An 18,034-nucleotide genomic window follows, 5' to 3' on the forward strand; every position below is an offset into this window, starting at 1 on the left:
ATTATAGACAGACAGACAGACAGACAGATTAATACATAGGTGAGATAAATAGATAGATTATATTAATGGCATTTCTCCAGGGAACATAGTGCAATATACAATGTCTGTGTGTATCACATTTCCATGTTATCTTAGCAAGACTCTTTGAGATAGGTTAGACTCAAATTGTTATCTTAAATGACCTTGGACCTGGTACTGCATATTCCTTCGTACCCAGGAAGGTTCTTTTTCCCTGGGTGTTCAAGACTCAGATCCCTATTTAGCAGGGGATTTACTGAATAACCATTTTTCTCCTTTTTCAAAATGTAAACAAATATTTGTCAAAATTAAAACAAAAAGAAAGACGTAGCTTGGTTATCATTGCAACAGTGAACTATCCCCCCCCCCCCCGCTGCCGCCGCCGCCCTCAAGTTAGAAATACCATTTAAAAAAGACTCTTTAATATAATAAAATAAAGGTCTCATGGCAGACACTTCCCTTAAAATTTCAAATAGCACTCAGCCTTCTCTCTGCAAGTTTTGTGCAGAAATCCCCAGTCTGCAAAAATAAAACTGTAAAGGCATTCTTCACATAGAACAGCAAGGACAAGTGAGTTAATGCGAACATGAAGAAAAATGCATGCAATGAATAATACAGTAGGAAAATCAAGGTTTGTCTTCTGGATTTTTTAAAGTAATATTTTCAAGCTATGGATGGTTGCATTGACAGAGGACCAACTGTACTTTTGAAACAACAAGGGTCCCTAGATTATGCAGTGCCAATAGACTGTGCATCACCCTAGAAGCATATTTTCTCACAAGCAACCAGCACCACCTCATCACAAGGTGCAGATTAGGAACAGACTTGAGGCCTGATTTGTATTCCTATTTGTTTATAGTTTATGAGTACTCTGCCTAGCCACCAAAATAAACAGCAAGAAAAATCATATCTACTGTCGAAACTGAACAGTGCTCTCCACCAAACAAGCACCCACCAGCACCACCTTTTCCTTTAACAGTATTTAGGATTGTAGGAAACAGGTGAGTGGGGAAGCATCCACTCATGCTAAGAAAGCAGTATAAATCCCAGCCACGTCACTGGGGAAATGTTGCTGAGAGTGTTGGTGATAAACATTGAGATTTGTAGGCTCAGATCCATTCCCCCATGGCAAAACACATGAATGAAGAAAAAAAATGGACTGCAACTTTCTGCATGCCCAGCCAACATGGTCACAACAGCATTGGCTTTGTTACCCGGGGCTTTGTAGGAGCTATAATTCAAAAAGGACCACTTCCAAACAACGTGTAAAATATCAGTTGCTACCTCTTTCCTGGAGCCCCAGGTAGTGCAGTAGATTAAACACCTGAGTTGCTGAACTTGCTGACTGAAAGGTCAGTGGTTTGAATCTGGGAAGTGGGGTGAGTTCCTGTTCTTAGCCCCAGATTCGGCCAACCTGGCAGTTGAGTAGATCAATAGGTACCGCTCAGGGGGGAATGCTATGGTGCTCCATGCAGTCATACAGGCCACATGACCTTGGAGGCTCTTCGGCTTAGGAATGGAGATGAACACCAACCCTCAGAGTCAGACACGACTAGACTTAATGTCAGGGGAAAACCTTTATCTTTACCTACCTCCTTCTTAACCTGCTGCAGGCAAGCTTTTCAGACTCCTGGCTGCAGGAGATGTGAAAGCTATACTGAACCTTTTGTGAGCACATAAATGAAGCACTTGAAAGGAATCGTGGTATTTCAAAGCACTCAGACCAAGTGTTGACAAATGTTCAACCAATTGCAAGTCTAAAGGATGCCTGTGAGTCACCCATTTGAATGCATTCAGCCTCTCCAGGCATTTTTCAGATATCTAACAATTACACCCAGCCCCTTTAAAAAGATACAGAATTTATAAAGGAAAAAGCAGACAGCGTGTAACTGAGCTGAGTGAGCAATGGGTGTGGTGGCGGAGAAACTATGACCCAGATACCTCAGTAAAGACTAGATTTTACTTTTCAGTTCTTCCCAGATGTTCATAGCAACTCAGATCTTCCCTGAATATGATCCACAACCCACTTGGGCTTTTCTTGGGTATCAAGAGGATTGAGAGAAACCAGGGCAGCCAGAATCATCCTCTTGGTTGATTGAAAAACAGTCTAATTCACCTGTGAAAAATACAGGCAATATTAAACACAAAAGTTTCTCTTGGGTACCTCTTTCCTGCAGCCAATTACACACTCCCTGGTCAATAAAACACTTCCAGACAGATCCAGATGTCCTGACAATATGCAATACAATACATTCTACCAGTATTGAATGATTTTCCCCCCTGTCTAATTACTAAGAGGCTTATCTTCTGGTGACTTGAGAACTATGGGAGGAGTTAAAATAAGGGTGTTCCCCCACAATATTTTATTGTTCCCCAATAATATTTTCTTTCAATCCCCACATGTCTAGCATTGCAGAAACTTAAAGGTTTAGCTAAAGGTAAAGGTAAAGATTTTCCACTGGCATTAAGTCTAATTGTGTCCAATTCTGGGGGTTGGTGCTCATCTTCATTTCAAAGCCGAAGAGCTGGTATTATCTGTAGACACCTCCAAGGTCATGTGGCCGGCATGACTGCATGGAGCACTGTTACTTCCCACTAGAGTGGTATCTATTGATCTATTCGCATTTGCATATTTTCAAACTGATAGGCTGGCAAAAGCTGGTGCTAACAACCGGAGCTCACCCTGCTCCCCGGATTCGAACTGCCAACCTTTCAATCATCAAGTTTAGCACCTCTGCAGTTTAACCTGCTGTGCCATCAGGGGCTCCAAGTTTAGCTAAGCATTTCAAAATACAGTCAGCCCTCAACATCAGTGAGTTTGACTTCTGTGGATTTGAGTGATCATGCATTTGATTAAAAGATTATCTCTAAGAATCTCCGAGTCCTCCAGTGTGATTCTGTACTCAGCTTCCATCAGATGTTGACCAAAGAGCCATGCCAGAAGACCAAAAGATTACTATAGAGGTATAGATAAAGAATAGAAATTATTTATGCATGTGTTTTTCACTTTCATGTGGGTCTTGTGCCCCTAATCCAACAAATGTTGAGGGCTGACTATAATATAGCAAATTGAAGGATTGTAAGCATCAACGATTTTCAGTGTCTCACTCTTTGCTCTTCCATGCTAAAAATGAAGGGACTAAAGGAAAAACTAACTGAGAGGAGTTCTTATTTGGAAGAGTAATGCCCTTCATTTGTCCTCCAACAGCCAGGATGCTTGGATCTTATTATGCTTGGTCTTCAACACAGGACTCATTAAAGCAACAAGTTGTGCCAACTGGAAATAGTGTACACCACTACAGAGCTAAAGTACGGCACCAAGAGCCAAACCATTACTAGAATGAGGAGAAAAATATCTGTGGTGGGAAAGGGAACCCAGAATTAAATTTTGCATACCACATTTAAGATAGGCTACAGTTTGCATTTAAGAGACAAAGGCTATAGTTACTCTTTCTTGACCTTGCAAAGATGCTGAACTGGCAGATTTTTATGATAAGAGATGAGAGGGGGAAATAACAGAAGACACCCAGTAATAAATCTGTTCAAAGAGACCAAAGCACACATTTCTAGTTCTAAGGGTGAGCAGATGGGACAAGCAGAAGCATTTGTGTATTTTTAACAGGAATCAGTATGCTCATCTGCAGGTCCATTCCTCGGGCTCCTGGAGAACTGCCAAGGCAGACTGTTCATTACAAAAAGCCGAGTTCTCCCCCAATACCTCTGTGTCTTCCAATACAAATAGTACCAAACAACTCCGAAGAAAACACATCAGCATAGCTAGGCGGGAACAACTTCCCCCAACTTGGTGCCTTACAACTGCTTTGGATCACAATTACCACCAGCCCCCACCAGCATGACAAAGTGAGGACTGAATTTGGGAGGCTAGTATGCAACTTTGTGGTTGGCACCTAAAATAAGCATAACAATGTGCACATTTTAAGCAACTGAGCACTTCTCTCCCATTGTGTCATAATAATTCAAAACAGGGGTGGGAACTGTGCAACACTGAGGTGCCCATACTCCCAAACTCCACAAATCCATGTTAATGTAGCTTTTACTTGACAAATTAGAGGGAGTCCCTGAGTTACAAACACCAGACTTAGAAACAAAAGGGGGTAAGACAACAGAAAGTGAGACAAATCTACTCCCAGGAAGGGAAATTCACTCCTGAAAGGGTTATATGGAGAAAAGGTGTCTCCACTGAAGCTTTATCTCCAATCTTTATTTCCACAATGAGCCAAATTTTTTCAAAATCAAATTATCACAGGGACAGAAAGTGAGATGAAATCTCATGGAGAGGGGCACAGACAACAAAACAAACACCTCAGAGGTGTTTACCCTTCCCTATGCTATCCAAAGCGTGTGTGTGTGTGTGTGTGTGTGTATGTGTATAGCTGTAGTTACACTTAAAAATGTACCTGTTCCAACTTACAAACAAATTCAACTTAAGAACAAACCTACAAAACCTATCTTGTTCATAAGTTGGGGATTGCCTATATTCTAGGAGATGCAATGTATCATTAGTCCCCTATTTCAGAGCCCCCATCCCTAAAGAGCAGAAAGTTGTCATCCAAACCATCCCAAAAACATCAATCCTAGGCAGTGGGCCAGGGATCAGGAGGAGCAGAAAATGGCCCACCAATAACAAAATGTATTCATTATTACTACTAAGCATCCTCCATAGGATGAGCTGGCCTTTTTCTTCTTTAGAACTGAGGAAGAGGAAACTGGTAACATAATTTACTAGGGACCACATCACATTTGCTGCTGCAGTCGCCACGGATCTGGTGGTGCCTGGTGAGAGGCATGAGAAACCTGTCACTCCATGCTCTGTATTGTGCGTCTTACCCCTAACCCCATCCTCTGCCCAGCTTCTCCTCTTGTTAATACCACACAGGAAACCTCCCTTGTTGCTGCTATGGTTGCATATGCCAATTCCTCTTCAGTTTTGCTACACAGCCCTGCCAGAAGTAGCTGTATGTTGTGGAAAAGGAGTCAGCAGGCTCTATGGCAAAACTGTGTACAGGAACCAGCATATGCAGCTGAATTTTGGCCCATCTGATGAGGTCATAGGACATAGACGTTACAGAACTGTTAAATCATTGAGATCTTACAAGTGAAGTAGTCAATATCCACCACACATGAGTCATTTGCTACACAACATACCTTCTAACACCACCTCCTTGCCAGTCTTCTTCAGGGCTTGGACAGCCTCATCATGTGTAGCGTCGGAGAGGTCAGCACCATTGACCGAAAGAATGGCATCTCCTACAAAGAGTGCCTCTGTCTGATCTGCAGCCAGCCCTTTAAAGATTTTGGAAATCAGGATGGGCATTTTATTTTCTCGACCACCTGGAAATCAAACAAAGAAAATACTCAACTGGGAAAAAATACACAGAGAATGAAAACATACAATTTAAGACAATATTCAAATTATGCACACCTCTGCTTTGTTTTTGATTCTTAATTGTTTAACTGGAAATCAAAAAACAGGATTTTTTTTTCCAAAAATGACATATTATTCAAGTTTTCAGATTCACCACCCACATAGACAGACTGTGGCCCATATACAGTTCTCTTGACCTGCTTTTATGGGCCTGGTGATGAGCTCCAGCCATGTAGTGATGCTTTTCAATATATGAAATGCATTCTTGTACTAACTGCATCTCTAAATTTTACGTTCACATGCATGTTAAGTGTTACACAAACACTTTCAGGAAAACTCTCAACCTGTTTTCATGTTTTTGTTTATCCTCCAAGTTCTAATTAACAGACAAATTATTCTGGCTTAAAATAGCAAGATCATACATCCAAGAGCCCATGATGCTGCCATGTTCACTTTGATCAGAAAACCCAAGAAGTTTAGAAGTGATATAAGAGACCTCTTTGTTTTGCAAACTCTATCGCTTCCAACTTAAAGGAGGACAGAGAAATCATCATAACTAACAGCTTGCACTATTCAAGTTCTACACCAATCTTCTAGCCCTAACAAATACTTTTTGAAAAGCTTCCAGTAGTCTAGGACAGTGCTCTCGCTCTGTGGGAAACTGATGTTAGATGTTTTATTTCCATGGAATAGTCATAGGAAAACAAATTGCTAATACCGTATTCCACGCATGGAGTCTTTTTTCAAAACCACTACTGTGCCAAAGGAGCAAACACAGAATTATTGAATGAACCAATCCTAACAGACAGTGCTTAAAACCAAAAGTACTGTACATTTTTTTTGAAGTTTCAAGTGACTTCTTGAATGCCTTGTGCATGCAGCTGTCATCGTAGGAGTTACATTTCAATGGCTGATTGATAGCCACAAGAAACCAGGATTGATTTGCTCTGTGTTACTCCAAAATATGCTTAGAAAACTGAAAGACATATGTAAGGCTACAACTAAAAATGTGAACCGAGGCAAAACTCCATCCAGTCTAACATTCTGCATGCAACAGTGCTCAGCTGATGGCTCTGGGCATCTATAATTATAAAGAGGATGACCATCATCTGTTCATTTCCACCATCTGGAATCCAGAGGAAGGTTCGAAAAGTTAATTTTCTGGACCATGATTTGGAGAATGCAACAGCAAAGCCAGTGGCCACAGGTTTCTGGAGTTCTCATACAAAAAATATCTTCTACTCACTGCCTCTAAAACAGTGGTTCTCAACCTGTGGATCCCCAGAGGCTTTGGCCTACAACTCCCAGAAATCCCAGCCAGTTTACCAGCTGTTAAAAATTCTGGAAGTTAAAGGCCAAAACATCTGAGGACCCACAGATTGAGAACCACTGTTCTAAAATGTAGAGGTTCTATTGATTTTCGAAATGACTCCACATAAAATGTATCAGTAAATCTCAAGTGTTTATCATATGAAGCAGGAAGACGTGCTGTGACTGGCAACCCAGAATGGAAGATCTTTAAGAGATGCAAAGGGATCTCTTTTTACAAGTAGCTGAATCTAGAATTCAAGAGGCAAAACCAGACCTGCCATTCAACAGAATGAAAAAATGTCTGACAGCAAATATTAGATGTCAAGAAAGATTAGAATATTGTAAGTTATTTCATTTATGGTTACTCTTATCTTTGCAACCAGGCAAGTAGAGAAGGGTCTGTTGGATTTGCTGCCCTGCTTCTCAAAGCAACTCGGCTGGGTTTAGGTGCAATGCACCTTGATTTGGGCAGGGAAGAGGGGAAAGGAAAGGACAAATGTCACTGTTCTACCCCAGGCCCCAAAGTGTATTGGGTCAGCCCCGATAAAGGGTTATTATGTCTTTGAATTTCCCTCCACTTAAGCTTCAAGTCATTCAATGCTGCTAAAGACATTACATAGAAGTAGCTGTCTTCCTCTGTTGCACCAAACACAGAAACACCTTGTGGTGCCTTAAACACCAACAGAATTATTGAAGTGCCTGCTTCTGTGGGCCAGAGAGCCCCATTCCTCAGGGGCACAAGTCTGACTTATGTTGGCTCTTTTCACCTTCCACTTAAAGGCCAAATAAACTATTATGAACAGATGGGAAAATAAATCTCTCTCTTCTACAGTTACTACTGCAGGGGGAAAAAATAAAAAAGAGGGGGAGAGACTCACATTCTCCACAAGGTGTGCTGTCTCCTTTAATTTTGAAGGTCAAACAGAGCATGGCTTCATGCTAGCTTAAAGAACACACACTAAGTAGTCCTGATTCTTTACTATTGTGCTGCCATGAGCTACACCTTGTCCTTGGAGCCCTCCATTAGTCATTCTCTCCCTCAGGTCTTCATACTAGTACACACATTTGTTCTGCATGTCTGATGTTGTGATTCAAATGAAAAACTTTCATTGCTTAAGTCTAAATATCTGATTTTTTAAAAGGTCCTGTGATCTGGACCAGGGTTTCTTAAAACTTTTTCCATTCATGACCTCTTTTTGCCTGATAATTTTTAAAGTGATTTTATGTATATAAGTATAAAAATCAAACACTTACTGAAAATAAATCAGCATTTGCAAGGGTTGCTAAACAGGCTTATTTTCCTTTTTGTGCAATACAGATGAAACATTTTTTGCAGAGTCCACTGTAAACACTGCATGTTGTTGCTAACAGATAAGTATAAATGGGTGGCACTCAGAAACCTTTTATTGTTGCCAAATTTTTCGTGACCCAATATTGAGCTAAGGGGACAATGCAAAAGTATGCCTAATTCTCACATTCTCATTTTTCACAAAACCTGTCAAGACCAGCAATAAAAATGCATGCTACAAATACAAGGTGCCAACATGGTGTGCTGGTCTCATCACTGGATTCTAGAAAGTAGGGTTTAAATCCCTATGTGGCCATGAAATCCACTCAGTGACATTGGGCAAGTCACATTCTCTCAGACTCAGAGGAAGATAATGGCAAACCTCTGCTGAATAAATCATGCCAAGAAAATCCCGTGACAGGTTTGCTTTAGGGTCGTCGCAGATTGGAAGCAACTTGAAGGCACACAACAACAAATAACTTTATACAACAAAGAAATAAGGTAGGTACAAGAAATACATGATAATTCTGCAGATATTTATGCAGATTCTTTAATGAAATTGCATCATTTGTGAGACATGTTTGTGCAGGATTCAGTTTGATGTTTTGAACAACACAATTCTGTAGGCACCTCCTCAGTCATAAATCCCAATGAAATTGATGGGACTTACTACCAGATAACTAAGATTTCTGTCTTTATAAGCCCTTTCCCCCCTCCCCTCACCAATACAGACCACCAGTGTAGACAGATGGTATTTTATGGAGCTGGTAATTGCAAGAATAGCTCTGTTTTGTCAAAACCAATTTTACATCATGTTTTGTTATTGACAGCATATCAGATTTTTCCATCAACCTGCAGGTTACACACAGCCCTACTGACGAAAACAACTCTGGTTGTGCCAAAATGTTTGTATGAGCTCAACATCGCCACTAGCAGTACCCCAGTATTGAGGTTTCTAAGGTGAGGCCTAACTGTAGGAATAAGTAAGAATTGGATGGGTTCCCAAAGTTCGCTCGACTTGCTGTCAGACAAATGACTTCTTCCAATTTTATGAGACTATTCCCAATTCCCATACATGGGCTTTCAAGGATCTGGAGCCAATCTGCAGGAGAAGAACTTAAGCTTGTGCATTATGTGATGACATGAATAGGGAATTAAGAGTAGCTAGCTTCACAAAACCATAAATTCTACTTGTATGCCTTTTGAATTATTTAGGGCACAATCCTGTACATGCTTATCCAGGGCCGGGAATAAGCCCAAAGGAACTCAAAGGGACTCCCCGCCCAGTATTGCGCTATTAACATCTCTTCACACATAAATGATCTCTGTACAAGAAAAGAACTTTCCAGCATTTTTAACCTTCAGAAGGTACACTATGAACCTGAGATTTGATAGTATGTGATTTTAAAGGAGTAAGAGATTTTTAATATATATTCTACAAAGCACGATTTCTATATATAAGTGACAGTGCTGGTACATTTTATAATGAAAAACACAGTTCAAACTGAAGAAAACACACCAAACAGTAGGTTCATAGAAACTGGAATCCACAGGTGCACTTTCTTGGTGGAAATGTCACTGCAATCCCACATCTGCAGGGAAGCCTGAAGGCCCCCAGAAGCCAAAGCAACACCCTCTTCCTGAGAATGAGGCACTTGGCAAGTGCATGGGATGCCTGGGATGGGAAGGAAGAAGGCAAGGCATCTACACTGCAGGACTTAGGAAGCCTGACACCACTTTCACTGCCAAGACTCAATGCTATGGGATCCTGGGGGTTGCCATTTGTGAAAAGGTCCTTAGCCTCCTCTTTGGCTGCTTTGAGTTTCTCTTTTAGAGAGGAAAAGCAGAATACAAATAGAAATAAGGTATAATAATAATAACAACAACAACAACAACAACAACAACAACAACAATCTGTCAAAGAGTGGAGGTGAGCCTTTTCAGTGAAAGTATTGTCAACCTGCATTAATTCCACAGTGTAGCTGCACCCCAAGCAGCTCTGTCCAAACTTTTCTGTTTTTGGTGTTGTCGAAGGCTTTCATGGCTGGAATCATTGGGTTGCTGTGAGTTTTCCGGGCTGTGTGGCCATGTTCCAGAAGCATTCTCTCCTGACATTTTGCCCGCATCTATGGCAGGCATCCTCAGAGGTTGTGAGGTCTGTTGGAAACTAGACAAGTGGGGTTTCTATATCTGTGGGATGTTCAAGGTGGGAGAAAGAACTCTTGTCTGTTTCAGGCAGGTGTGAATGTTTCAATCTGCCAGGTTGATTAATATTAACACCTCCCAGGATTTCCCCAGGCAGGAAACAGCCAGGCCTTGAAGCTGCAAGGCTATTCAATACTAATCAAGGTGATTAAATGAAACATTTACTCTTGCTTTCGAAGGCTTTCATGGCCGGAATCAAAGGGTTGTCGTGTGTTTTCCGGGCTGTGTGGCCATATTCCAGAAGTATTCTCTCCTGATGTTTCACCTACATCTATGGCAGGCATCCTCAGAGGTTGTGAGGTATAACACTGGCAGATAAGAGTTCTTTCTCTCACCCTGGACATTCCACAGATATATAAACCCTATGTGCCTAGTTTCCAACACCTCACAACCTCTGAGGATTGATTAGCATTGAATAGCCTGGCAGCTTCAAGCCCTGGCTGTTTCTTGCCTGGGGGAATCCTATGTTGGGAGGTGTTAATGCTAATCAAGGTGGCCAATTGCAACATTCACACTTGCCTCAGGCAGACAAGAGTTTTCTCCCACCTTTCTCCCATATTATTCCACAGATATATAAACCCCACTTGCCTAGTTTCCAACTGACCTCACAACCTCTGAGGACGCCTGCCATAGATGTGGGCGAAACGTCAGGAGGGAATGCTTCTGGAAAATCGCCATACAGCCCGGAAAATTCACAGCAAGCCACTTTCCCGTTTTCTCGAGTGCAGTTCCTTTGAACAGCCTCCTCCTCTTTTCGGAAACTTCTTCAAGGGGGACTTTTCCTGGAGCCCTTACGCGGCTGAGAAGAAAACAAACTTCCTACGGATCCCGTTGGCAAGGGGCTAAGCTCAAGAAAGCAGCCAGGAGGCAGGAGGTTGGAAAGGGCCCCCGAGGGAGGAAGGTTCGCTCGCCGATCAACGGAGAAGGGAACGGCTTCGGGCAGAGAGAGACCCCAGGGAGAGGAGGAGGAGGAGGAGGAGGGGAAGCCAGGCTGGGAGGCAAGGAGAGGGCTCCCGGGGCCACCCACCTTTGATGCTTATGCCAAGGCCGCCCACGTCCTGCTTGACGATCCGCACGGTGCGCTTGATGTTGGTGAGCGCGTCCGGGACCAAGGCGGGCGGCGGGTCCCCGCCATTGAGTTGCCCGGGGCTGGACGGCGGCGTCTCCTCGGGCCCCTTCCCGCCGCCTCCGCCGCCTCCTCCGCCGGGGCTGACGCTCAAGAAGTCCTCGGAAAGGGCCAGCAGGACCCGCAGCCACTGCTCGCCCGGCGCCCGCAGCTCCAGCAAGCCGCTCTTGGGCGCCCGCCGCCCGGCCGCCATCTTCAGCGCATTCCTTCCTTCCTGCCTTCCTTCCTTCGCTCTTCCCTTCCTCGCTCGCTCGCTCTCCGCCGCCTTCGGTGGACGGACCCAGGCTCCAGCCCCGCCGCCGCCGCCGCCTCTCCGCCCACCCAGCAACGCCCCCGGCGCCTCCCGCCCCGCGCCTCCACACGGAGGAACCAACGCGGGTTGACACCGCTTTGATCTGCTCAGGCTCCGTGCTGTCGACTCCCTCACCTTAATCTCTCTCACTTTAACCATACCACAACTGCCCTGATTCCATAGCATTCAGCTAAAGCAGCTCCAGTGGTGCCAGACTGCATTAATTCTGTGCTGTCGAAGGTTTTCGTGGCCGGAATCGCGGGGTTGCTGTGAGTTTTCCGGGCTGTATGGCCATGTGCCAAAAGCATTCTCTCCTCACGTTTCGCCCACATCTATGGCAGAGGTTGTGAGGTCTGAGGGTTGTTGTATGTTTTCCGGGCTGTATGGCCATGTTCTAGAAGTATTCTCTCCTGACGTTTCGCCCACATCTATGGCAGGCATCCTCAGAGGTTGTGAGGTATGGAGAAACTAAGCAAGGAAGGTTTATATATATTTAATTGGGGGACCATTTGGAGTTGCTGGCAGAACAGTAACTTTCCCAATTAAATATCTATAAACCTTCCTTGTTTAGTTTCTCCATACCTCACAACCTCTGAGGATGCCTGCCATAGATGTGGGCGAAACGTCAGGAGGGAATACTTCTAGAACATGGCCATACAGCCCGGAAAACATACAACAACCCTATGATCTCATCCATGAAAGCCTTTGACAACACGTTGTGAGGTCTGTTGGAAACCACACAAGTGGGGTTTATATATCCAGGAAGGTCCAAAATGGGAGAAAGAACTCTTGTCTGTTTGAGGCAAGTGTGAATGGTGTGCAGTTGGCCACCTTGATTAGCTTTGAATTGCCTTGCAGCTTCAAAGCCTGGCTGCTTCCTGCCTGGGGGAATCCTTTGTTGAGAAGTGTTAACTGGCCCTGATTGCTTCATGTCTGGAATTCCCCATGGTTTTTTTTTTTAGTGTTGTTCTTTATTGACTGTCCTTTTTTTAAAATACTGGTGGCCAGATTTTGTTCATTTTCATGGTTTCCTCCATCTTTGTTGAAATTGTCCACATGCTTGTGGATTTCAATGGCTTCTGTGTGTAGTCTGACATGGTGGTTGTGAGAGTGGTCCAGCATTTCTGTGTTCTCAGATAATCTGCTGCGTCCAGGTTGGTTCCTCAAGGGCTCTGCTATGGCTGACTTCTCCAGTTGAGTTAGTCTGCCATGCCTTCCATGTTCCTTGATTCATATTTGGGCAATGCTGTGTTTGGTGGTCCCTGTGTAGACTTGTTCACAGCTACATGGTACGGTAGAATACATAAAAACTCCAACCATCACCCAAGTCAAAAATGCCTGCCATAGAGGTGGACAAAACATCAGGAGAGATTGCTTCTGGAACATGGCCATACAGCATGGAAAATTCATAGCAACTCATGGTTGCCTTCCAAGGGCGGTTGAACCCATGAAGGGAGCATCCATGGAGACAGAGGGCCACCTATCATTGTTGTACATGGTGACCGGTACTCTCCTGTTTTTACCCAAATTTGGGTCCCCAGATGTTATTAAAGGACAAATCCCATCACTTTTTATTATATCCACTATGTGGACTGGGGATAATAGGAATTGCAACCCAACTGAACTTGTGGCTCTGAGGTTGGAGAAAGGCTAAAGGGCATTTTAAAGTCAGGCCCCTTCTAACTGCAAGATAATAAAGGTTATCAAAACAGAACATCCACGTTATCTGATTTGAATTGGATTATCTTAGTCTACACTGCCATATAATCCAGTTCAAAGCAGAATATGTTGGTTTTATACAGCTGTGTAGAAGGGGCCTCAAACATCATTTCCCAAGTCTTGTTTCTAAATTCAAACCCACTCTCCTGTCTAAACAAGACAAACTGCAGCCTTCCAATGTTCCAATGTCCCAGACATGCGCACACCGGCCCTCCAGGTGTTTTGGACTTCAACTCCCACAATTCCTAACAGCCTCAGAGGCTGAAGGGGGAAAGGAAAGGGCCTGAGGCGGTTAGGAATTGTGGGAGTTGAAGTCCAAAACACCTGGAGGGCTGAAGTTTGACCAGGGCCGTAGCCAGAAAAAATTTCGGGGGGGGGGGTGAAATTTTTTTGGGGGGGGGTTTAACCCCTTGCACATACCCCTCCCCGCTACAAACCTGTCAATATCTGCTTGAGATAGTGCCTGGAGGGACTCTTAATGTTTTGTGTCTCATAGACTTAGCATGGGGATTTGGTTAACCAGTTAAAATTCATGAGTAAACCAGGTTTTTTTTATAACCTGGAAAATTTCGGGGGGGGGGGGGTGAACCCCTAAAACCGCCCCCTCGCTACAGGCCTGAGTTTGACCATGCCTGCTGTATCCCAACTCCCATCAGCCTAGTCATGATTTGGAAGGATGAGGAATGCAGGGATTATAGTCCAGCATCTGGAAGAGGGACACATAAAATGGTTTGGCCTTTGCATCTTGAGTTTGACAGCTGGAATAGATGCAGCTAAAGTCTTTGGTGGAAGAGCAGTGAAAGATCTGTTGGCTTTGCCTTTGGAGATGCCCAGGGACTTGAAATGGGCCCAAACAAGGTAGGCAGAGAGGGGCAAGGAGGCAGCTAAAGTCTTTGGTGGAAGAGCAGTGAAAGATCTGTTGGCTTTGCCTTTGGAGATGCCCAGGGACTTGAAATGGGCCCAAACAAGGTAGGCAGAGAGGGGCAAGGAGGCAGCTGGTTAAGCAGAGCTACAAACTCACAAATAATAATCAAATTGACACAAGAGGAACCCACGAATGTATACTACCCTGTAAGATCTCCTGGTGGTACACAAGTCAAATCCATTTACAACTCTTTAAAACAATAAACCTAATTCAAACAGTATTTTAAAAAAACCCAATGTGGTGATTGGCAACTCTATCCTACCTTATAAGATCTCAAAGTTATACACACGTTAAACCAATGTAAACAGTTTAAAACTCTTTAAAACAAGATACCTCATTTAAACAGACTAAAAATATATTCAGTTTTAACAAGTCAAAAATAGATTTAAAATACTAAAACACTTTAGCTATGTGCTTGAATTTGTCAGGAATAAAGCAACATGGCCACAAAGGTACTGATAAACAGCCATGGTTGACATTGTGCTGAAATGAAGCCATCGTTGGTCCTCCAAGAGAAAGGTATTCCACAATTGAGGGGACATAACTAAGGATGTTTTCCCCCACATCTTTCCGCAAAATATTGATCAGTGAGAGAGGAAGAGGACCCTCCGACAGAGCTCAAACAATGAAAAGTCTTGATAAAATGAAAACAATCCTTTTAAAGAATTATTTTGACTTTTATAGACCGTGGGCACTTCTGTTGCTGCTATTGTTTAGATTCCATGTTTAGAATGTTTTGCACTTCAGGAAATATTTCTGTGGTTTTATTTTCCTTTCTGTACACCACTCCCAAGAACTCAGTGTTACTGGCAGTGTAAACATGGGCTGAATAGCACAAGAAAAAGAAGACGTGTCCTCCGCTAGAAGAAAACTCACTGTGGCTCATTCTGTTTCCCTCCTTGAATGGCCTGCCACAGGCAGATGCATTTGTCAGATGAAAATAGGTACATTTGTTGTGTGTCACTAACCTTAATAGTAGCTCTTTGTTCTGCCAAGAGCAAATGTTAAAAGCAAGCAGCTTCCATGACATTTTATGGCTGGCACTCCCCACTAAAAAGTTTTGAATTTGAAAATGTATTTTCCTCATATTTTAAAAGCTGGAAGATTTAAGTCTAGTAATTAGTATCATATGGGGGTTGTGGGTTCAGATTTACACTTGGCTATGGAGCTCATGGGATAACCTGGGGTCAGGTGTTATCTCACAGGATTGCTGTAAGGATGGAGGCGATTGGGGGACACTGATCAAAGCTCCTTGGATGAAAAATGGCATAAAACATTTGCCACAAACCTTTTGTGTCAAGTACAAATTCCTATGTTTTCCAGAGTGTTGAAGTATATGCCAACCAAATTATTCAGCATGGTATCCAAGTGGGAAAGCTTGTGTGTTGCAAATTTAAGAACCATGTATGTGAAATAGGATGTGACACTGGGTGCAAATTTGGATACTTCAACATTGTTCAAAGCCTCTGCCTCACGATCAAAAAAAAAGCTCCAGGCAACAAAATGTTGCAGAATGTATGAGGGAAATTTATTTTTAAAATAACATTTGTTTCTGTGGTAACTATTTTCAAGGGCACAAACAGATTGTTTCATTGGAGTATTCTAGCAAGGCAACATATATCAACCTGGTCAACTGCTGAAGAAAAATGGAAGAATTAGGAAAGAAGTGCTGTGATCCAAGGATACCAAAACCACAGGCACAAGTTGGAAAACACCATCAGCAAAGGGTCAGTTGGGTTCTGGGTCTTGGGGTCAAGGCTATTAATAATGTGGTCATGACTTCCAAGATCATAGCTGTAATCCCAAGATTTGAATTTTCAAACAATCATCAGTCCAAAAACACCGCTTTATATACTTATCTATTTTGTGTGGCCTTGTGGATCTTATGTATTGGTGAGCATGGAATAAGCTCTATACCAATCCTTTATGGTCCTGTAACCTGGACTAATATGCTTCTCTGTCCTACCAGCCCTTTCTGATACTTGACAAAGTGGTGACAGATTTATTGTAGCAGCAGTATATGAATGAGGGAAGTATTTGCTATTCTTGTGCACTAAAGTAATTTTAGACTTTGGGCTGCATGGTTTCAGAGGTGCTTAACTTATGTGTCCACCTAACCAGCTGCCTCCAAGATATGCACTGCTTGCTATCATTCTCTGCATGTGTGGGCTTCACAAAGAAAGAAGACTGACAGCCTTTGGGCTCCAGCTTGTAAGCCATTGCTTCACACCAGAGACTTTCAAAGGTGCTAGAGAGGTTACTGCAATCAGCAAAATCTCCTTTTGTAATGTATTGTTTTAAGTTATCTTTCAATAGCCATGGGTGGAGTTAAACCTTTATTCATCTTGTTTTCATTTAATTATCTTTTTCCCTTGCTTAAAGTGTCTCTGTATGTTAAAGGTATTGATCTTAATAGAAGGTATACAGATAGCCCCCGAGTAAAGCCAGACACTATAGTTTTCCCAAAGGCTTGGGCATGCCATCACAGACTAGCTGCGACTTCTAACCTCTGCACGGGTGGCAGACCAATTAAGATGGTTCACCTCAAGAGACTTATGGATCCGAAGGCGGCTCTTGGGGACTTTCCTGTCATGGCAGGAGGCAATCCTGTCAAAGCTCTGGTGGATCTCTGGAATAGTGAAACTGCCAGGGTGGTGGACATGATCACTCTTGAAAGTCCCCTCTAACTTGGCAGAGACAAATAATCCCCTTGGGAGTTGATAGTGATGAAGCAAGTGAGATGAAGACTAGAGTGTCACTGGCAGAAGACTCTGAGCAAATCTGACCAAACATGGGCTAGAGCCTCCTTGTAGGCCTACTCCGTGGCAATTAAGGCAACCAAGAAATCCTATATGGCTTCCAATATTGTGTCTGCAAGTAATAGACCAGCAGAGCTGTTTCAAGTGGTCAGAGGACACTTTTATTCTGGTCCCCAGGATGGGATCCTTAACTACTTGGTGGCTTGGTGTGGCGAATTTGCCCACCATTTTGCAGACAAAGTTGCTCAGATTTGCACACCAGTATTGGTGCAGTACAAAGGGATGTAACCAAGACACCTGCCTGTGTAATATTAATGGATTCATTTCAATCTGTTCAGCCTGCTGATATGGACAAGATTCTTGGATAGGTGAGGGCGACCACATGCACTCTAGACCCTTGCCCTTCCTGGCTTATTAAACAAGCTAGAGGGGGCATGGCCGAATGGGACACGAGGATTATCAATGCCTCCCTGGGATAAGGTGAAATTTAATGTCCCCTTAGGGAAGCAGTTGTAAGGCCAATTTGGAAAAAGCTGTCCCTAGACCCCTTACTTTTTAACAACTTCTGGAAAATTTCTAATCTCCCCTTTCTGGTCAAGGTTTATGCGGTCATTTCTCAACTCCAGGGATTCCTGGAGGAAACAGATTATCTATACATATTGCAGCCTGGTTTCAGACTTGGCCATGGAACAGAGACAGCTTTAGTTGCCTTGGTGGATGACCTACCCACAGACGAGTAGTGTGTCTCTGTTGGTTCTGGACCTCTCAGTGGCTTTCAATACCATCAGTCTGGGCCGACTCTCCGGGATGGGATTTGGGGGCACTGTGTTACAGTGGCACCGCTCGTTTCTGGAGGGTCGAACCCAGGAGGTGGTCTTGGGGGATGCCTGCTCGGACTCTTGCCGCTGGCTTGCAGAGTTCTGCAAAGCTGAGTTTTATCCCCCATGCTATTCAATATCTACATGAAGCCTCTGGGGGAGGTAATCTGAAGTTTCTAGAGTGCCA

At 43.4% G+C, this 18,034-nt stretch overlaps 1 protein-coding gene and 1 long non-coding RNA gene across 2 annotated transcripts in view; one reads left to right on the forward strand and one right to left on the reverse strand.

The window, feature by feature from the left end:
- snta1 (syntrophin alpha 1) overlaps positions 1-11,713 on the reverse strand; it is an 88,483-nt gene extending 76,770 nt beyond the window's left edge. Inside the window, exons 1-2 of the mRNA XM_003220484.4 lie at positions 11,236-11,713; positions 5,185-5,370 (exon numbers count right to left, since the gene is read on the reverse strand). Coding sequence (XP_003220532.3) covers positions 5,185-5,370; positions 11,236-11,527 — 478 coding nt within the window. The 5' untranslated portion in view covers positions 11,528-11,713. The remainder of the gene's footprint in view (positions 1-5,184; positions 5,371-11,235) is intronic.
- Positions 11,714-13,684: 1,971 nt separating this feature from the next.
- On the forward strand, positions 13,685-16,609 carry LOC134298449 (uncharacterized). Its single transcript, XR_010005547.1, has 2 exons — positions 13,685-14,203; positions 14,315-16,609. It is a non-coding gene; the product is annotated as an uncharacterized LOC134298449 (long non-coding RNA).
- The last annotated feature ends 1,425 nt before the right edge of the window (positions 16,610-18,034 follow it).

This window comes from Anolis carolinensis, chromosome 4 (assembly GCF_035594765.1).
Source record: "Anolis carolinensis isolate JA03-04 chromosome 4, rAnoCar3.1.pri, whole genome shotgun sequence".
Classification (NCBI taxonomy): Eukaryota; Metazoa; Chordata; class Lepidosauria; order Squamata; family Dactyloidae; genus Anolis; species Anolis carolinensis.